Source organism: Thunnus albacares, chromosome 22 (assembly GCF_914725855.1).
Source record: "Thunnus albacares chromosome 22, fThuAlb1.1, whole genome shotgun sequence".
Classification (NCBI taxonomy): Eukaryota; Metazoa; Chordata; class Actinopteri; order Scombriformes; family Scombridae; genus Thunnus; species Thunnus albacares.
The window spans coordinates 10,685,252-10,708,329 of NC_058127.1; the positions used below are offsets into that span (position 1 = coordinate 10,685,252).

General features: G+C 40.7%; 1 protein-coding gene across 1 annotated transcript in view; it reads right to left on the reverse strand.

Moving 5' to 3' along the window:
* Positions 1-20,943, reverse strand: part of actn3b (actinin alpha 3b) — a 35,382-nt gene extending 14,439 nt beyond the window's left edge. Inside the window, exons 1-2 of the mRNA XM_044341682.1 lie at positions 20,546-20,943; positions 459-573 (exon numbers count right to left, since the gene is read on the reverse strand). Of these exons, the coding sequence (XP_044197617.1) occupies positions 459-573; positions 20,546-20,680 (250 nt within the window). The 5' untranslated portion in view covers positions 20,681-20,943. The remainder of the gene's footprint in view (positions 1-458; positions 574-20,545) is intronic.
* Between the last annotated feature and the right edge of the window lie 2,135 nt (positions 20,944-23,078).

Sequence of the window (23,078 nt, forward strand, 5' to 3'; positions counted from 1 at the left end):
GTAAACTGAATGAAATGGTGACATTTTTCACCATTTTATAGACCAAACAACTAAATTATAAAGTTCCTGCAATGAAAATAATCGTTAGTTGCAGCCATAAAAACAAACTAATTTATGTTGTGTGGCTATCTTTCCTGTGGGCGACATAATATCAGTTTGTGTCGCCCGGTTTAATTTAAAAACTCAATTAAACTTTGGGCTTTTTATCACCTACGTGTTGACCAGTGCTGTCCCTTTCTCTGAAATGATGCTAGTGAGGAAAATTTTATTATAGCTGAAAGGAATTATTGCTAAATGACGGCAGATGAAAACAGGATGTGGGTAAATAAAACAGACTGTCTCATCGTGTCTTCTGCATTTAAGAGATCTTATTATGTATCAAAATGTGTTTCCTCGCTACAAAAGAAACAATGACTCAGTAAGCAAACAATAAATGTGTGTGTGTTGATGAGATCCACCTGATATGACCTCCAGCAGCAGCATAAGTTTGAGGCCATTTCTGAAATCCTCTTCAATGTTCTCAATCTGTGTCCCGGCCTTCCTCAAGTGGGAGTTACACCAAGCTGTGAAGGTCTGAGAGAGAGAGAGAGAGAGAGAGAGAGAGAGAGAGAGAGAGAGTCACCCATCTGACTGTACGACACATACATTCACCGACACTGACAGCATCAAACCAGAGCTTCACCTGCTACACGCAGGACTTGAAAAACATCCAGTAACAAACACACTACGTATATATATATACACACTCAGCTTGTTTCCCCTCTGAGAGCAGGGTCAAAACTGCTTAGCAAGGCCTGAACTGTCCGCTTTCATTTGCAGCTTTGTCGTGACTATGGCTGCTGACAGTGAGAGCACACACACACACACACACACACATACAGTGACATTTATGTCAGTTTGACGGCTGCTGTTGACTCAACAGTCTTCAACAAGTTTAAAACAGGCGTCTAGTTCAGGTCGTTAGTTAGTTTGTTGACCTTTTGGTAATTCATTCGTTGCCCGTGGCAATCGTCAGACAAATACAAACACAAACATGTATTTACTTAAAGGAATAGTTCAACATTTAGAGAGAAACTTATTCACTTTCTTGCCGAGATGTAAATATGAAGATACGTTAAGCAGCTTCTTAGCTTAGCTTAGCTTAGCTTAGCTTAGCATAAAGACTGGAAACAAAGGGAAACGGCTAGCCCGGCTCCTTCTAAAGGCAACAAAATCTGACTCCAGCACCTCTAAACCTCACTAATTAACACATTATATCTTGTTTGTTTAATACGTACAACATTTTTTTTTAAAAGTGGCACATTGTGGTTTTTTGGGGGATTATCTGCTGTACTATAACACAGCTGTGACTTCCTGGAGTCTTGTCATCATTTTAATCGTTTTAATAGCTGATTAATCGTTTAAGCCGTTTATCAAGATCAACATTTTCTATTTCTAACTTCTCACAGTTGAGATTTGGTGCTTTTCTCTCTGAGTATCTTCAGGGCTTCAGACTATTGATTGGACAGAAGATGCAATTTAAAAAAGGCGTCACCTGGGGCTCTGGGAAGCTGTGTGTTTGACATTTCTCACTCTTTTGTGACATTTTAAAGACTAAATTATTAATTTATTAATCCCAAAAATAAAAATAAAGTAAATAAAAAATAAACAGACTTGTTGAAAATAGTCATAGGTTGCAGCCCTAGTGTGTTAAAAAAAAAAAAAAAAAAATCAATAAGTGCCTGGAGTCCATCACGTACGAGCCCATTAGTGTTATAACTCTGGATCAGGAAGTCACCTGCTATAAAGTCTCATATTCTGCTCAGATTCAGGGTTTTGTCAAACATTTTGTTAGTAGGTGCTGCGTTTTTTTCTAAAGCCAGAGATCTCATTTTAGAAACACAACTGTTCATTAGGCGATGGCGATGGCGCTGTGCGTAATGGCTAAAATGCAGACAGTGATGTAAATGGCTCTCTGCCACTGAGTGCTTGCTTTTGGCCTGCCTGGAAAATTGCCTAATGGCGTCAGTCATGCGCGTCGGGGACAATTCAATTGGTTCCATCAGGCCGTTCAATCAATCACTGAGGGGTATTTTGAGAGGCTTTCATGATGTTTAGCTTCAAATGTGAATATGTGTTTGTTTGAATTTGACTGTGTGTGTGTGTGTGTGTGTGTGTGTGTGTGTGTGTGTTAAGGCTGCTGCTGTAGAGCCGAAACTTTGCCAGGGTTTTGAGGATGTGGGGGTGTAGAAGCAGAATAAGTACATGAGTTGAATAACTAACTAGAGATGATAGTGTGGGTGGAGTGAGGAGAGAGACTGAGCAGACACACACAGATAGATAGTATGAATTAGCAATGAAACAGGGTTTGTGCTCAGTAGGTGAGAGCATAAATTTTCCATTACATCATCTGGAAATCAAAAAGTACCTCCGTGTACAGTATGTGTGTTTATGTCTATGTGTGCGCGCGTGTGTGTCATCTGCGCTCAAGTGTGACTGCGGATCTACATGGATGGACGGAGAAGCAAAGAGACGGAAAGAGAGGAGACGGAGACGAGAAAAAGAAATGAGAACTTCGAGAAAGAGAGAGAGAGAGAAACCACACCAGGGATTGAGTGACAGAGGAGCAGAAGTAGAGAATATGGAGAGAGAGAGAGATACTGCACTTGACTTTACAGCTAAAATAATTATTCAGAAAATTAATTTTGATAATAGAACGATCATTTAAGACATCTTTCAAGCAAAAATAATGAATTTTACCTAGTTTCAGTTCCTCAATTATGAGGATTTGCTGCTTTTCTTTGTTTTAAGTGACGCTAAAGTGAAAATCTTTTGGACTTGTTGGTTTGACAAGACTAGAAATGACTTTAGAAAACTGTGACAGTCATTTTTCAACACATTTTATAGACCAAAAAGTGAATCAGTGAGTTGAGAAAATAACAATAATGAAAATAGTGATTAGCCCTACTTGATTTAGAGATAAAGACTAACTCCTCCTGCTCTAATGACTTGGAAAAAAGAGCAGAAAAACCACAAGGAAATAAAACTTTTTGTATTTCCTTGTTTTCATGCACATTTCTAATTTGCACATTTGAAAATCTAACTTTAAACAGTTTTTGTTTGGTTGAGGTAAAAAAAAAAAAAATTAAAAAATTAAAAAGCTTTTATAAAGAAGATGAAGACAAAATGCTGCACAGAGAGAACAAATTAATCTGTTCAACACCATTAATATCATATTTGGTGGGAAGCAGCACAGAGATGCTGTGATGTACTCACAGTTAAGTTAGTCAGAGGAGCTACAGGCGCTCTTTTAATGATGTAATCTTGACTCATCCTCTTCATTATAACATTTGTAGAGAAGCTGTCAGAGGTGGAAATTAACTAAGTACATTTACATTTACTCAAGTGCTGCGCTTCTGTGCAATTTTGAGTTAATTGAATATTTATGTTTTATGCCACTTTATACTCCGCTACGTTTCAAAAGGAAATATTACGCTCTTAAACCCAGCAAATCTGCTCTAATAGCTATAGATACTAGTTAGATGTAGAGTTGAAAAGTTTAAACACAAAACATATAATGAGCTTATAAAATGCATTGAGTTTGTGGATGTTTTTGAATGCTTTTTATGTAATAAGGAAGTATTTTTATACTGTAGTGTTGCTACTTTTACTTTAGGATCTGACTAGAAATGTGCTGACTTGAAGTTTCTTTTGCAGACCTTTGGGAAATTTGCACAACATATGGACACAAAAATAACTTGTCACATCTGTACTTCACTTCAAACTGAAATTAGAAAGAAGAATAGAGAGACTTGTAGAAAGAGAGAGAGGCAGAGAAGTGGAGAAGTGAGAGGGGTGACAGGAATGGTCAGGCCCTGGTGTAATTTGATGTAAGGGTCTGGAGAGGGAGAAGAGGCCGCCTGTCCAACCAGCCGGGGTCCCAGCAGGTGCTGCTCTCCTTTGCCATGCATGACCAAATTTAGACAGGCTCCTAATCCAGCACACACGGGCCAGCAGGCCAAGCCGGAGAGGAGACGAAAAGGTGTGTGTGTGGAGGAGGGAGGAGGTAGAGTGGGGGTTGAAGGAGTAGGGAGGGGTGGGGGGCTAAATTAGGTAGAAGAAGAGGAGGAGGAGAAAAGACTAAAAAGTGGAGGGGAGGGTGGAGGAAGGCGAGGAGGAGGAGGCGGGAGAGGCTAAATCGGGTTGCTATGGGACACCACCGGACAGCTGAGAAGGCAGGATTCCTGAGGTGAACTGTAAGAGTCCAAGACGGAGAGAGAGAGAGAGAGAGAGAGAGAGAGCAAGAAGAGACGGGGAGGAAGGAATGGATTGAGGAATATGACAAGATATAAAATAATAAACTTGAGAAAGTGTGGGAAAGATGAGAGGACTACGGCAACATCAAAGGAGGGCTGTTAGAAACTAAACTGGCGGTAATTGAAATCAAGGATTCACTTAACCTAATAAAGCCGGAGATACAAACATAATCCAAAATTCATTAAATCCAAAGAGCTTAACGGGGCACCCTAGGATTAAAAAAAAACTATTAACTGCCATACCTGTGATAGCTAAAGCTATAATTTCTATTCCACTGCATCTGTAATGCTCTATTATCTCATCCCCCGGGTTTGTTTTAATGCCTGTGGTGGTCTACAGAGTCCCCCAGCATGAAGTCATCCCCTCCCTCCTCCTCTCTGTCTATCCACACCTGTCGGTCTGGCCTGGCTCAGCTCGGCTGGGGCTTTTTTACAGGTCCTCCTTGTAAAATGAGGTCACGGCAGCCCAGCTGAATGCCTGTCATAACTAACCCCCCCCCCCCCCCCCCCGCCTCACAAGGGGAATCAGGGCTGCTGACCCTCAATACAGCTGACACGCACATACACACAGGTTCCTACACACACACACACACATTGCTCTTCCCATTCGAACAGGCTCTTAATAATGTCAGCTAGCTCAACTGTACATTAAAGCGCTGATGCAACCAGTGCTGCCGCTGCCGGCCTCGGAGGGGGAAGCCAGGAGTAAGATCCATTTTCTGAAACGACCTGTTCAATATCTGAACTCCATATTTGATTTCAGCAAAGCCCTGGTGTAGTTAGGTTGGAGTAGAAACTAATATCTTAAGGTGGGAGGATAGAAATGTTATACAACAATGATATATTTTTCTGGGACTTTTAAAATCCTTTGTCACAACTGGAAGGGTTTACATGACAGATCCAGATGTGTACATGTCAGGATGGTGGAGAAAATCCTGCCTTGAGTCATGTCCTTTGGCCTCGGTGGTTTTCAATATATGGTTCAATTCTAGCTCTTTATTAAATCATAATTTTGTAATTTTAGGAGACTGCCTCGAGAAATGATAGATGAAAAAGATACGGCTCGATAACTGCCTTGAAATTAATTACTAAGAAAGATGGCAAAACACTAAGACCGCAATTTTCAAAATCAGTCGAGATCTAACTCGGTAAATTGAATGTAATGAGCAAATAAATAAGGGGGTGGCTCCCGAAAAAAATTGATTTTTTGATGGATGAGACGACTGAATTATGTTCATTCAAAGCAAAATATGACGTGTCCAAAAATAAAGCTTCAGTCTGTTCTACTTTATTCAGTTATCTTTGTACATATTGTTAACATCTCGTCCTTTTTAGCTGTGAAAAACATTCCTGAACTGGAAACTGGGACAAAAACTTGCATGGAAAGGTGAATTATTTGATGTTTTGGACAATAACTAGTCTTCAAAATAGTTTTTGGTGAGACTTTTGCAAATAAGTTATTGTAATAAGTGACCAGCGCAGTTGATTAAATGTTACATTTTAAATAAAAGAGATCCTTGCTTCCTGAATCTGGCTGAATATCTGCTGCTGTCTCTGCTCAGGAGCCGTGAACTAGGACTATGTTGCGTTTACCTGCAACTCTCACCTCAGTGTTTGTGGGCACAAAATGTCCTCACGCTGCTGGCAATCGTTCCTGTCTCGCTGTTATGTTACAGATATGTGCCTCCCGCCCTCTGTGGTGCCAGTCCAACACATCACACACACACACACACACATTGATATTACACACTTCAGCTGTAGTTGACCTGACGGTTAGCCCAGAGTGAGTGTTACTCCGGCTACGTCAAGGTGCTCTTTACACTCGAAGGGCTCCGGTTCTCTGTCTCGGGCTATTCTGTGACACAGAAATAAAACATCCGACCTTAACACTTCTGCTAATGAGACAGATAATTACGTAAACCTGCAGGCCGCTCTTAATTTACACCTAACCTCTTTTGAGTGTTGCCTCACTGGTGTCCAGTCTTTTGTGCAGATTTAATTATAAAAGTCTACAGTAGCTGATTTCACTAATTAGCGCCTTCAATCAGAGACGGCTGATCTAATTACGGAAATATGCTGGTGGAGTGTTTGTCTGGAATGAAAACTTACTGGAAACACTGTCTGCACTTATCAATCTACACGTTATCCATTATCTCTGTGTAGCTTTATGTACTAAATTTGGTGGCTGTTTGTTGTTGTCAAAAAAGCAAAAAGGAAAAATGAATGTGATGCAGGAAGCAATGAGAAAACAATAAGTAAAGCTTTAAAAAAAAAAAGGCTAATTCTGGAGCACATGGGACAGAAATTAATCTTACAAAAATCTATTTTAATTCATTTTATGAGGCAGAAGCATCTTAGAGAATCATGTTGTGTGCCTGTGATGGATTAAGACAGCATACTTTTATTGCAGCTTTGACCATTAAGCCCATAACCTCATTCTTTCAAGTCCAGTTAGTTTAAATAAAAGTCCTGATGTAGTACTTAAGATGCACGGAAAGGTATCACGCTCTCCTCATTCCTCTATTTGTTTGAGCGGCTCGCTTTGTTCTCCTAATTTTATAAAGCTTAACAATCTAAATGCATGCCATGTTGATACATAAACGCAGTATGTGTGCCTTGTCTTAATATAACAGGTATTTATGTTGCACTGCTGGTGTAAAAATAGTCCGCCTGCGAGGTTGACATGGTTGACTCATTCACACCTGTCCACTACGGCTACCTTTGTCACACACCTGTTCAGCAGTCATGTCATGTCCTGGTCTCTCTCTCTTTCTCTCACACTCTCTCTCTCACACACACACACACACACACATGCCGCCTAAACAAATCATAGCCCGCTCACGTGCAGTGCACACAATAATAGCTGCACATAAAAACACAGTGTTTATAAGGTCACTATATTTGCGATGCACATGGATACGAATACATACAGTTCTGTCAAAGATAGATATAAAATTTTATTAATGGATTCACTCACTCAATTATCAGATCTCCATCAGAGATCTAAATGTGTAGCTGGGATCAGACAAAAAAACACCAGTTATAGCTTTAAAACTGCAGCTTTGAGCCAAAAACTCGAAAGCCAAAAATATAACAACAGTGGCGTGATTTTGGACTGCCGCCGCTTCACTGCACCTGTCTGACGGTAATAAGTGTTTGCACGAAGGAGAGGATGTGCACCTTTAACCCACAATGAAAAAACCTGCGGCTCCCATCGTCAACAAACCACAGGCCAGCAGTTATTAAAAACACTGACACAAAGGGGTTGAAGCTCCCGTGTGCTGTTATTCCTCCTATTTCAGTCGCAATGCTTTCAAGCATTAAGGTCAATTTAATTTAAAAACATACCAGAGGAAATATATTTTTAAAAATGATTAACTGCATGACACTGAAAGAAGTCAAGATAGGTTTTACTTGACTCTTATTTGAACTGTTATACTGCAGACTTCTGTGAACTGTTTCATATATTTGGTTTTATTTTGTCTTGTTTAGTAGAGTTTGAATTGATTCGATGAGACTCTGTAAATCTATATGATATACAGATAAAAAGTATGATGATTATTACGAGTAAACTGTAAATAAATGAATGACTCAGACCACCTGTTCTTGCTATATTGAAAGACATGTTTCAAGTATGCTTTCCCCCCTCTTTTCAAGATGCACAATTTGCAAATCTTCACACTCTTTTAGTATCATTTACATGGTTGGCTGACGAGCAACTTCCCATCATCACTGGCCGCTGAGAAAGTCCCAGCAGGACGCCGCTGACTGGCGGCGTAAGAAATGTAACAAGCTCTGTTCGTCTGTCAGCAGATAACAGAGTAAAAGGGAAAGAGTATAATTTGTCCATCTGTCAGAGCTGATGGAGTGAAACTGCTCCACTGCTGAGCTTTTCTCTTGAAATGTGTATTTCACATCAGTAAAAACTCAATCATATCGAACTCAAACACATAAAAAAAAAAAAAATAGAAAAAAAAAATCAGACGTCGATCCATCTGAGGCTTCCGCAAAAAAGAAGGCGTCAGCGCTATTAAAACACAGATGTCAATAACTTCACATAAGAAAACACTTTCAACTACTGTTTCTGAGATCAGCGCACAGAAAAAACTGACAGAGCTTATATAAGTCCTCAAACGTAACAATTCTGACAGATTCGAAGAGCCGCCCTTGAGCCATATCGGCTCTGAGGGGACGAACAACACCCCCATCCACACTTCTCATCTCAAAGCATGTCTCAATAAAACAACCTTCACTTTTGAAAAACAGGAGAGTTTGCCGTGTATGTGTGTGTTTTTGGACGATTGACTCAACTTGGCCTCAGGATCCACGATGAAGGAAGTGAGATTTATACTGTCTGACCTACAATGACAACTTTGGTATTCATCTCAACGGGTGATATCTATGATAAGCATAAAACATAGTGCAAGAATTATAACAAAATAAAAAAAAGACACAACTGGGTATTATTTAACATCTGTTGGTGCTAGTGTACATATATAGTGCTTGAGTTTCAGTGCTAATGCTTACTTGTATCAGAAATATCAACATGGTTTTCTATAAAACTGATAATTAAAAAAGAATCTTAAATGTTAAAATGTTGTCTAAACACATAAAATTGGCTATTTTAGAATTTAAAATCAGGTACAATCTGATCAAAAAATACATAAACAAGATAACTTGACAAGACGTTCAATACTAGGCTTCGGTACATGACAGTTTTTTTATACTCTGTGGTACCAAAAAGAGGTTTGACACCCAACCTTACACAACACACAGCTAACATATAGAGTGGCAGCAACATTATCTGTTTCGCTCACAGATCAAAGGGTTTGTTTTTCTAACTGAATTTATCCCTGACATCACTTTCTTGCATCAGGAATCAATTGGCGTGAATTCCTCCGCCGAGTTTCGACTGCCGATAAAGTAACAGGGCCACGGCGGAGGGAGAGGAGAGAGGAGTTACAACACACGACAGGTGTAGCCGACATTTAGGAGCCACCCCCGCCACACGCTCTCTCCACGAACTCCTTCTCTTCTTCCCCTTCCTCCCCTTGTGGGCTTTAAATATCCCCTCCCTCAAAAAAAGAGACCCGAGGCCCTGAACTTGGGTGCCACAGGGACGATGACATGAGAACCCAAGAGTTGAACCCCAACGCTCGACCCCCAACACACACACACACACACACCTCTAATAGATCAACCTGAACTCTTCTGCCCCACCGACATTACCTCTAATACCCCCAACGACGCTGACACAGCTATTAAACATAGAGCGAGGAACCTCTGCGAGTAACTTCCTCCAATATTATACAAATAGATTTGGTGACGTCGCCTCTGTTGCCGCAGATAATAACATTTATTATTATTATGGATCAGTGGTCTTAAAAAACCCCAAATCACTACAGTGAGACCTGCCCTTAAATTAATACTCACATCTGTAAAAACTTAAAGATTGTTGACATTGTTATGAAGTTAAAGTTAGGAGTCAACTTCGGTTTCTGCTACACAAAATTATGTTTCTTTCTGACTTGTCTCTCATCTTTGCATATTGATTTTAAATAATGGATAGTTTAATGTCTTTGGTCTTCTAAAAACAATTCAAACATTGAAAACATAACTTTTTGGTTAGGATACTTGCAACTTCGTGATAAATATATATATATATATATATATATATACTAGAAGGTTTGACAAGTGGTCATATTCCTTTGCTTTAAAAGGTCACCAGACAAAAAGGTTAGGAACTACTGACTGAGGTCGTTTGCTGAAAATAAAAACTGAAACACAGATTTGTTTCAAAGGTTTTCACAAAGAGGGCTTGTAGTGTTTCAGAATTACACCTAAAAGTGTGACCGAAATGTGAGAAATTTAATACCTAGTGAAGAAATTATTCTTAAAAAGTGCTACATTTGCTCACAAAATGTAATATACTGGCATAGACCTGCTTCATACAAGTTCTGACATGAGTAATCTGATTTAAAGGAAGATGAAACTGAGTTTGATGAAAAGAGGAAATGAAATGAGCGGTTAAACTTCTCCTTTCTAAAAAAAGAATAACGGCGAGGCCAATGCCCTTTCATTTACTACATACAGTATATATAACACAATCAAGCCTGGGTCACTGAAAGGAATCTTGTATCAAGTCAAAAGCTCACAGAATATTTTGTAAACCACGGTTTCAAGTTACATTTTCAGCTGGTTGAACTGTAAGTGAATCAGTCCCCGGCATCAATTTATCAGCCTTCCCTTTCCACCTCTCCTCTATGAAGGATTAACGGGCTAATATCCCAGAGACCCTGCTGACAACAGGGCCACCGCCGGCCTCCCAATGCGAGGCCTGAGTCCAAACCCGCGGATTTATGTCTGTGTTCAGAGGATAAAAGGCCTAGGACACCTCTTCTAGTCAAAGTGTGTGTGTATGTGTGTATCAAACCCTCTGCCAGATGCCAGTGAGATGTACTGTGGGCGCAAGGGGATTTTAGCTGGTGAGGGAACAGGTGGAGCAGGTGATGAAAGACTACAGTCCTCCGCCCACAAACACTGTGAGAACAATGCTAATGAATTAAAGATTCAAGGGAGGATTTTGTACAAACGGAACTTAATATTAGGCTGCTTCCTGAAATGTATATGCCATTAACAACAACATCATCTGCAGCATTTTAATATGAGAAAGCAGAACACGAGTTACACAAACACACAAAGGAGTTTCACTGCGCTCTAAGTAATAATAATGATAATAATAATGAATAAAACGACTTTCACCACATTGGAAACACAGGCACTGCTTGACAATCCTGCACTGCATCATCTACAAGCAAGGTAGCTGATTTATTTTCTGTCCGCGGACGGTTTGCTGTGAGGGAATTGATGGCTAACCTGGTTCAGTCAATCACCTGTTTTGACACAGCCATCTGTCTGCGTTGTCATATTAATTGCTTCGGCTCAGTGCGGGGGGAAAACATTGTGTCCTGCTCTTCTCCATTATGCTGCCTTACATTGTGTTCCACTGCCTCACGCTTCCAGGTTTTGCTGTGCCACCGGAATAATGACGCCTCGCCAGAAATACCCGCCAAAACATAACAATGTGTTCACAATGTGTGCAGGTGTTAACTTTTCAGACGTGCCAGAGAGGCAACGTGGTCTTTGAATATTTTGGATTTATCAATAATAAAAAGGGAGAATTAACAGGAAGGACAGGGCAGTGAAGGCTTCGGATAATGAATGGCATCTCGTCTCCTTTATTTGATGCCATTTCAGTTCGCCAAGGCTGTTGTGGAACCTAATTTGGGGACATGGTGAAAAATTGTCTGGTAGTGTTGTTGGACTAGAGAGAAAGCGGTTGTACATGGTGCATCATAATCATCAAAGTATTGGACAAATTAAAATTTTGACCTGATGATGGAGCTAAATGAAAAGTCAGAGACCACTGAAGTTATTACAGCTCATGTTGAAGGGGAGTGAAGGGGGGCAAGATTGTCTGAACCTAATTTCATGACGATCCATCCGATAGTTCTTTATATAGAGACGTCACACACAAAACCATAAATGTCAACCTCATGGTGGCACAAGAGGATAACCCAGGAGATCGTTTATTATCATCTTATCATCATCAATTTACCTGTTGCATACACAAACTTGCACATACATTTCATCTGTACACACAACAAAATACATCACACAGGCTGAAGAGGAGTGAGATTTTCTTTCATCCAGAGAGGGAGAAAGCCCTTCCTGAATAAATCCCTGCCTTAGAGTGCTGGTTCCTTCCCCTAGTTGGATTGGACTCGACTCATTTTTGTTCTTTTTTTTTTTTCCTCCTCCCCTCCATTTTGAATGAACACAACAGCAAGTTCCCAGATTCCTCGCTGCCCTTAACCCGGTCTGAAGATGAACTTTGGACTCACTCCTCACATATAGAAAATATATTTTCCTTTCTTGCCTCATCATGTCCCTACCCTCTCTCTCTTCTCCCCTTAGCATTAGCATCATCTGGGCACCATGAATTTCCAGACAAAATTTCATGACAATGCATCCAATAGTTGTTGAGATGAAGTATTTCACTCAGCAGGAAAGAAGTGGACCGACCAACCGACTGAGATCGTCGTCTCTAGAGCCACGCCGCTAGGATAAAAGCTAGCGGTGCTAATATTTAGCTTAGCTATCACATGGCTAAAAACATGTAACCTTCCAGGAGGAAAAAGCAATGGTGATTTTGATTTTTTTTTTTGGCATGTTGCTATGTATATTTAATAACTTTTTATTCCAGTTTAGACTTTCTGTGCACTTTCACTTGTCAGAGAGGTTGAATCTAATAACCCTGATTTTCTGCTTGCATTACATACACACACACACTCACACATAGCATCCTTATCTTTCTTTGTTCACCGCTTTCACCCTCCTTCTCGTTACACAACTCAACAGATTAACTGACTGGCTGAGTGATCGATGGTGAAGAATAAAGGTAATTGTACAGGTTCATGGTTGGTGGCGGCAGCATGCCGAGTCTTTTGTCGTTTAATGAGCTCTGGATTCAGACTGACAACGAGAGAGAGAGAGAGAGAGAAATTGGTGTGAGCGCTTGTGGAGGATTTATGACAGTGCGGCTGGCCTGAGAAGGAGGACAGGTTGGGGAGTAGGAGGAGGAGGAGGAGGAGAAGGAGGAGGAGGAGGAGGGGGGGTTGTGTCTAATTTCAGTAGGCGAGTTCTTTCTCTGAAATAAGAGGCAAAACTGTCCAGGCAGATCTAGGGTCAGCTAATTCCATCTCAACAGGAACCTTGAACATGACGACTTAGGTGTGAAACTGATCTCGCTGTCTATAGTAACATGCAGCTACATTTCCCCGCATTCATTTAGCAGAAAAAGCAAGTCACCGTCAACCTTGTGATTCTACTTCTGCCTCCATTTACCAGAACCACAAAAAGGATATTCAATGCTCGAGTCAGATGATATTACAACTCTGATTTCATTTTGTTATTTGTAGGTTGCAAAAACTGAAGCGACTCCAGATTAACTACATGTGACTGCTGCTGTGTGCTTCGTCATTCAGGAAGTCCGCTGCTCGCACACAGCTGTTAACGCCTAAAGCTCGTCTGATGCAGCAGCTAATAAACATCTTTCACTCTACATAAAACAGCTCAGACTATAAAAACGGCCACTGCCATTCCTTGATGGCACAAAATCCAGACAGGACAGTGGCATGATGTAAAATACATAAAGCTAAATCCATAAAGCCAAAGATTACAGCAGTCGGCTAACATTTTGATATTTTAACTAGTGTTAACAAGGCTCTGGCAGCATACTTTATGACTGCAGCTTTTTAAGCCATTATAAAGTACATAATGATATCTTCATGACCTCAGTCCTATTATAAGGGACCCATCATCTCAGCAGACCTCCAACTGATGACTGTAACTTCTGCTACCACCTGCCTATAAATATCCACCACATGCGGCCGGCATTCAGCTGCAACATTATGAGCTTAGGTGATTTTTTTTCTTTTTTTTTTTTATAAAGACAGGTTCAGTGTTCAGCTGGTCTCATTACTACAGGAGACTGAATGGTCGACATAAATGTAGCACTTGAGTCTGACACCATTAGAACCTGAGGTGACATTTTGTAGGTGTTCAGCCATGTATCCGCTGTGTGTCATTTGTTAACTGAGGTCACAGATTTGGCAGCTTGTGGCTTTCTGCTTCCTCATAAACACGAGTCTCCGTTTTCAAATGCCGAGCCTAGAGAAGAATAAAAAGTAACACTGGTTGCAGCTTTCTACTATGTCAACTCAAACATACTCGTGCGCTGATGACACAGAATGCTTTACTTTTTTTTTTTTAGTTTTATTTTCAGCTTCGTTTCTTTGTGCGCGCGGGAAACAAAACACCGCTGTCAACCGTGCAATTTTCTCTTGACTAATCCGAGCTTTAATGCTATCTACGGACCCGCAGGATTGCTCTGATCAGATCAAGATGGCTGCTCTCGCACCCCATCAATCATCATTTCTACTTTCACCCGCTGGATTCTGACACCGCGGCTGTATCGTGTGTCTTGCCTTCATCATTACGACACCCTGTGAGCGGTTTTATATCTTCAAACTGTTTCTAAGTCTTCGTCAGATTCTTACACACACACACACAAACTCATCAGAAACACTTTAATGCTAATAAAATACAGCTGATCATGTCACACACATACACACACACATACACACACACACACACACACACACACGCTCCTCAGCCCTTCCTACGGCCTCCCAGGGCTCCTGCGCTAAAGCAGTTTATAGAAGCCTCCCTACATGGACACGGCTTCTGGAATAGCAACTGCTATTTGATCTGACTGCGAGCTCTCTCACCTCTCCGCTTACGTTTAACCCTCGTACACATACTCTCGACATGTTTGGCACAACACAGATACAGCTCACTGCGTTAATTAATCCTATTATTTGGACATGGTTTACCTGGAGTAAACTTTTAAAAGGCTTGGCGAAGATTTGAGTGCTGTTTTGCTCTTTTTATTTGATTCTTACACGGTGGATAGTGAACCAAATTATAAAAATAAACATAATTAAATCATTTCTCAGATATAGTGTGAGACAGACAAGCTGTATATGTTTTTATAGGGCCTATATGTGTGTAGACAGGAACCCCTTCCCTTTTTGTCTTCCTTGTAAAAGTGTCTTTATCAAATGGAAAATCAATTATCTTCCTTTTTCCTCTATCAAACATCACATGACAGACTTTTGTTGTTGGTGACCTTCCACCTCGCTGCCCTGTGCAGCTGCTATAACTTATTTCTGCTTACAAATGTTAAACATATTAATCAGAATTACTTATTTCTTGCATGGTGGTCTGAAACAAAATGATACATTTCCTCTGGTCTAGTGAAGAGAAATATACTGTTCCTGCACTGGGATCACATGACCCCTAACAGAGTGAATCATGGGAGGGAACATAAGGGGCCTCCCCTCTACTCAGATGCATCTTGGGATTGTGTACTGTAGTCCAGACAGCGGGCAGAGTTCAGTAGAGCAGGAGTAATGCGGTGAATTACAAATTAGTTTCTGCAATTTTCTGAGTAACGGAGCAAGTTAAGACTGAGAAAATTCCCTTTCTTTCCTTCTTTCTATCCATTCAATATCATAACTTCAGCCTCTAAAAAGAGACCAGAGACCTGGATGAATACATCTCATCCAGGATGAGTGAGAACAACTTGTATTCTAAAGTATTATGCAAAAGCAGATCAAATCGTAAAATTCCTTATCGATGGTAACGTGATTTCAGTATTTTCAGTCACACAGTTAAATCGGTTTGACGAAGCTTGACTCTGGCTCAGACACATTTCAAAAACATGTCACACACAGAGTTTAACTGAGGACATTAGGAGGGAGGATAGTAAAGGGCCTACCAAGGCTAATCTGTTTTATTGATATGTACTTCTTCCAATCAACTGCAAAAACAGTGCTACCGATATTATAAATGTGGACATTAATGGGCTTTAAGACAAAAAATCTCTAGCTCGCTTGGAAAGAAATATCTGTTTCGACAACTTTTCCCCAAGACACATATATTTTAAAAAAGTCTTCAGGCTACTGTTACGCATCATTATCATCAAACAGAGAAAGAAGAGAAACTTTATTGTAAATTGCTGCCTCAGTATCACCTGAGGACAGACATCACTTCGGTATTGTGTCTCGGAGCATCAGGTAGGAGGAGGTCAGATCAATGAGTCCGTCTGGCTGCCGCACTACTGGCTGAGTTGTTAAAGTGCAAAATGAGATTAGATGAGAATAGATTCGATTACGCAGCACCCTAAGATCTCCTCTCGCCCACACAGAGGGACATTACATTAGGTTGAGTGGATAAATATCACATTACTGAATATAACTTTATATCACTTGAATCTGACGATGATGACTCTTTCGGCCACTTCATTCATTTTTACACCCTGTGGTACAGAATAAAACACCAGAGAGAGATTTTTTTTACTGTAGTTTAAGTCTCATTTGTGTTTCCTACCGAGGTTCATTATGAGGCCCTTTAATCTGCTTTAAGACGTGATGTATCAGTCACATTTGTTTTCATGATTATACAGTTTCATTAACTGGGTTATTATAATTTAATATCAGCGTTTAAATTCTCACATCAACTTGGGAACAAACTATATTTTTTGGAAAGTAATTTCTTTTAATCAAACAGTAAAAAAAAGGTGATATGATTGATGAACATTAAAAGGACTTTTTACTATGTCAATTTGAATCTTATCACAATATTAATTGATCCACAAAGTTAAGTTTAAAACCAATGACGTATGAAAATTGCCTAATTTCTTCTGTGTATAACAAGCGTTCGCCGTTTAGCTAATAGGTAAGCTGAGCCAATAGGGCTGTTGATAACCCCTATGTAATGGGTATTTATAGGTCATTGCTAACATAAGCTTCGCTAGGCTGCCAGTCATTCACTTAGTCAGTTAGCAGCTGAACTCTTAAACTATGTGAAACAGAAGACGACTTTGGTCACTGTGGTAAATTTTTGGTGTATTACGATTTTCTGTGTACTTAAGCTATTTGAACATTAAAAAAAAAAAGACTTTAAACTACAATATGTGAGTAAAAGTTATTTCATGAAGCGTCAACAGTAGTGTGTAGCAGCATAAATCCACCACGACAACAATAAAACTCCTTTTTTTTTTTTGAATTCATAGCCATGTATTTTGTGCGTGCAGTCCTCTGTAAGTGAGAGTTCATCTTTTAAAAACAGCTATTGATCTTGCTTTGTAACGATCACTGCTGTTTGACTGTTTGTAGATGTGCTTGAGTAAAGACCTCTCTAAAGCTGTCAGCGCAGCATCTGGATGAGGGCAGACATCAATAAGCCTTTCGAGAGCTCACGGAAACATCTACTTCTGTCGTCGCCTCATCTCTTCAATCAGCCTCGACTAACCGGGGGGGGGTGGGGGGGGGGGCGAAGCGAAATAAAACAACCCGTTGCTTTTTTATTTCTAGCGGTACAGTTTGCTTTGAGAAAACGCATCACCGAGATGCAGCCAAACCTCATCGCTCTGTCCTTTCATGTCTCATTTTATCTGACACTCTCTTGCTAGATGCAATATCTAACACGCTTTTTTTTCCCCCATTAAATAAAACTCCTGCTCCAAACCAAGCCATGAATTATGTAGCTAGAAATCTACCAGAGCTCCTTCATGATAAATATAAACCAGTGTCAAGATGTACAATTCAGACATGTGCATGGACACACACTATTTCTAATATCCAGTATCAGATTCAGCATCACTGTGTGTTGACAAACACTTTACTACTGCGTCAGGGGGGGGAGGATGAGCGGCTTTTTCCACTGAAATTTTAAGGATAGAAGAGAGAACAGGTGGCGCGAGGATTCCCTTTCATATTCATTACATCGCAAAATGATGCTCCGGCTATATTTATGGGCTGATATCAGCTCCTTAAGCTAGATTTTACATGCCGAGAAGAGCAACGGAGTACGATGACCTACTCCCCTGGGAGGCTGAGGGGTGAAGGCTGACAGAGAGAGGGGGGGGGTGGGGGGGGGATGCTTGGCTGTGTGTGGTTTTCAAGGCCTATTATATTGTCTTATGGTGAAAGGGTTGACAGGCGCACGAGACAAAGAAAAGAGTGAGTTAAAAGGTAGGAAGAAAAGACAAGGTGTGCCGTAAGAAAGCAGCAGAAAAAGAACGAGGGAACTGAGTGGAGAGAGAGACAGAGAGACAGAGAGAAAAAGAGCAATGGAGGGAGGCAAGGAGGGAGGGAAGTTGGAGCCTCGCAAGTTGAAAAGTATTTTTAGGAAGATGTTTATTTGTAGGTCTGTGAAACCAACCCGGGGTGTATATCTACCAGCCTTGCCATCTCTCTCTCTCTCTCTCTCTCTCTCTCTCTCCCTCGCTCGCTCCGCGCTACCATCTGTTGAGGCGTCTCAGCCTGTCACACTGGGAGGGAGTTAGCAGCGGCGGAGGACATTTTGCATTGACAGAACAATTCTGCAGATTCACCGCAGCTGGTGCCATCTGAACATGCCTTTTTAAAATGCTGCTCTTATGCTCTTCTATGCTGTAATGCTCCACTGTAGTGCAGATTAGGTGACATTAGATTAGATTACATCAGATTAGATTAGATTTAAATTATCCCTGTGGGGAAATTAGCTTGTGGCAGGAGCACAAAATAGGATACAGCAAAGAAAACTTTGAGATAAATTGTTACAGATCCATTAATATATCTGCATACTTTCGGCATTACTTGATATCAGCTTAATATATAATAATATCAGTCTGATTATTTTCACTGCTGACATTTGAGCAACGGTGTGTTATTTCTGAAAGTAGTGTGAAACCTATGATAAATTAGCAACACTGCTAAGAATAACACTATTTTTAAAACTGAAACCTTAACTTCTTGACTTGTACAAAGACTCTACAGAGGAAAAAAACATATCGGCATCACCCAACATGTACCCAACACATTTACACATCCTTACAATCACAGAGAAACATGACATCACACATAAGAACTTAAGTTGTGTTAATTGTAAATAAACTAATCATTTCTATGGTGTTTGAGACTTCTGCATATAAACCTTTTTCTCAAAATGTTAAGTACAAATCTTTTGACAACACTTAACAGTTGCTCTGAATACATTTCCAGATTTCAAAGACTCTTCTATGTGACTGGAACAGAAAAAAATTACATCTGTTTCACAGTAATGAAGACTTTTAACTCCCAAGTGACTCTTTTGTTTAAAAAAACACACAGATGATAGCCAGAAGTGACTGTTTTCTTAAAGTTTTATCTCTCTATTGTATGATTTCCTGTATAATTATTGTTAAAGGGGCATTGGGGAATTAGATAAGTAATCTGTGTTTAGCTTTGTGCTGCAGACTGAATATTTTTTTTGCTCCATGGAAATATAAAAGCCTTTTAAAAATATGAAAAAAATATCTTCAAAACAGAATTAAGTGTTGTCAAGCCACCTGTTTGGGGTTGGGGTTTGATTTTAGCAAGTTAATCATCAATGAAAATGTGTAAAATGTAAATATGTCTGGTGTTAGACTACTTTTAAACATAACAGACAGTTAAATTGTATTTATTGTTAACGTTAAACAGAAATACATGAAAAGGTAGGCCTATGAAGAGTATAACTTGTGTTTTGAGGCGATATCCAGGCCTTAAATACCCTCTTGACTAATATAATTAAGTTTGCAACTGAGAAAACTTGTTCTACCTTCCAGATGAGCTACCTGGCAGCTATTTTCAGTTTGTTCTCCAGGAGTCTCTTGCTAGAGGACATGCTAACCTACTGTTGTCAAACCGAAGACGACAAATATCTTTTTAACAACAAGTGAAACAGAGCAGTGGCGGGACAATGTGTGCGTCAGGGGACCATTTAGGAAAATTATAAAGCTGTATTAACCTTTGTGAATGTTGTTCCTGTCCCAGTTTTTGCGGCCGCAGACGTCACCTGATGTCAGTTGACTTATGGCTCCGACAGCTCATTAAACGCACCTGTCACGCTCGTCCTCCACGCGGCAAGGCCAGCTGGTCGCCTAGGCAACGGCTGGCCTCCTCCCCCTGCTATGGCTAACAATAACGGCTAAAAAAAAAATAGTTTTTACGAGTCATTTTTTTTTGTTATATATTTGTATTTACGCACTATTTAATCCAGTATTCATCAGTTAAATTAAAAAATGCTGGTTTCTTTTGGGTTTCGCCTACTGTGTTGTTAATTTATGTCAGTAAAAAGTAAACTCGTTAATTACTAAACTGGCTGTTGGTAAGTTTCTCCCTCCCCTTCACTTCACCTCCGCTTCTGAGTTCAGTGTTGTGCTTTTTTAAATTTTTCTTCAGGTTGTTAAAACTCCAGTGTATTTCATAAGTTATGAATCAAATGTAGGCTGAAGACTGGGGAGGGTGGTTTTATATTTAGACAGTCTTCGCAAGGCAATCGGGGGGTAACTGAAAGACAACACTGAGAAAGTTCCTCGGCCTAAAATATCTGCCCACACAGCTTCCAGCAGGACTGAAGTGCCAGGTGCGAGGACAACTTAGCCCGGTTTCATGTTGGGCTGTTTTAAATATTTTACACAATTAGTGGAACCCACTGGATTAGAAAATCATCTCATTTGGCATGTTAACCTGTTAAAAAAGCATTTAAAAAGAAAGTCCCTCACTGATAAAGGGCAAGGGTCAATCTGTGCGTAATTACGCACGGCGCACAAGACCTACCTTCCTCTGCTGCTTCTCCCAGGCTGGGTCAAGCAGCAGGTCCCTGTCCCAGTCATCCTCTTGGGTCATGTACGCCTCTTCATGTTGGATCGTGTAGGAGTTGCTGTATGTGATATGGGTTTCGACAGCTGTCATCGTGCCGCCTCTGTCAGGACTTCTCACGTCCCCCTCAGCTTATAGTAAGAAAAAAGTAATCAGCAATAGAAACGACGACGACGCCGTGAGGGCAAGAACCTCCAAGAGACGAGGGGTCTCACTTTCGGGGGGAAGAGACAGTTAGGGGCTGCAAAGACCAGACTCCACTGGTGCGAGGTGCCTGTGCGGAGGTGGTGCTCCCACTACCAGAAGACCCTGCCGGCCGGTGCTCCTTTCCTGGTCAAAAGTGGCACACGTGACCGCACCCCAATAAGTATGGGAACTGACAGCATGGGTATCAGGTTCTGACCCTAAAAAGGTGTAAAAGGCGGGGTAGTCCGCCGCGGGCAGGGACAGGGGGCTTGTGAGTGGTGTGCAGGGATGTCAATTACGCCCCCCTGGTACCAGAGAGGTTTTTATGGTCTGTGCAATGCACCTGTTGCTGTTAGTGAACCTCAATGGCAAACCTATGCCTCTGTAGTTCCAGTCTATCTCTCCCAGAAATCAGGATCAAAGAATTGAATCTGTTCAAAACATGAGGTCTGCAGTTATTTCAGAGATTTTGGAGATATGCAGTACTCCAGGCAAAGTATGCCTGACAGAAACCAACTTATTTCACTGCTGAAAATTAAGTAAATGCACAATTTAAGACTATTTGCTACCATAAATGACACTACAAAGTATTCAAGAGTCTATCAGGAAAAATGCATTATGTATATTGTTAATCTCTGTGCAGAAATGTAAGTAGAATAAAGGAGATCCAGACATATTCATGAGGAAAAAAATGAATTTATTCACGATTTGCATGCAGAGTGAAAAAAAAAGCATCAGAACGTTTAAAGAAATACAGATTAAAAAGGCATACATATATATATATATATGCATACACAACCTTACAATATAATTTGTGTTTTTATACCAGGATTTGTCATTCACAGTAAACATGATGCAAAAAAAAAATTTCATCCAACATTCATCAACTAAAATCTCCCTCCCCTCCTCCCCTCCTCCCCTCTGCCCTTCCCTCCCCCATTCAACCTTGTGCTGGAACAAATTCCCTTGAAATGAGCAGATCCAGATCGTTATCCTCTGGAGGTAACACATAAAGTCACCCTTGATGTCTCTTTGGAAACTAGAATGACGATTTCTATCGTAATTAACCTGGCATTTAAATGTAACTACACTCTGCTTGGTCCATTAACCTACTTGGAAGAAGTTTAGCTACTGTGTGACTATTTGTGGTTACCATTAGGTACATTAATGTGCTACTTCTTCTCAGCTGAGGGAATTGAATGAGTAAACAGAAATGCAGCTGTGAGGTGCAGCGGACAGCGAGGAAGCTGTCGTGATCTTAATAAAAATGGACCACAGAAAAAAAACAGACATGGCCTCTTGTGGCTTTTAAACATATATATATAGTCAGGGGTTGGACAAAATAACATGAACACCTTACAATATAATCCATGCCAATACACCACCACCTGACACTCCAGCATCAAGAGTTATCACATTTATTTTCAACAGAATTTGAACTTTTTAATGAATACAGGGATGTTGTATTGAACTGCATTGCGTTTTGCAGGTGTTCATGTCCTGTCTATTGCCTTTAGATGAGGTAATATGTGAGGTAAAACTCCGCTGCTATGCCACGGTTATGTGAAATAAAGAGGATGAGCAGCGGTAGAGGCTGATATCTAATTCACATCTGTGCTGGAATAGTCAGGGTCATGTTGGATAAACCTGCCAAATCTCAACAAGCAAAAACTAAAAAGGCAATATGGTCTATGATGGGTTGTGCTTGAACCAAGCTGGAGTGGGCTTATGGTTCCAGATGCACACACTCACACATCTCAGTTAATACCTGCTGCAGGAGAACAGATGTAACCTGCGGGATCCCATCAAAACAACACAACACAGGGACGTGTGCATATAGAGCATCTGGATTTACAGTTCTTCAGCTGTCCAAACCACAGAAGGCAGGGGGGAGGGAGAGGTGGGGAGGCGGGGGGGAAGTGGAGGTGGGTGTGAGGAAGAGGAGGCTGCAGCGAGCTTTGGCTGTCAGTATGTGTGACTGAATTCAGAGCAGGAGGGGAGGGAGGAGATTAGAGATGCGTGGCTGCATTCACCCAAGCACGGGAAGCCCAGAGACTCGCAAGCACCTGAAGCCTTTAGTGAGGAGTTGGGGGGGGGTGGGGGGAGGAAGGGGGTTGGCTGAAAGGAAATAAAACTGGAGCACTGCGAGCCCTGATCATGGAGGCCAAGAAGGGAGTCAAAGTCTTTTTCTTCTTATTCTGCAGGTGCGTTGGATTTATGGGGATTACGAATAGTGTATTTTGATACTGTCAAAAAAAACCCTTGGGAGCTTTTAAAACATACAAAAAAAGTTTAGAAATAAAGA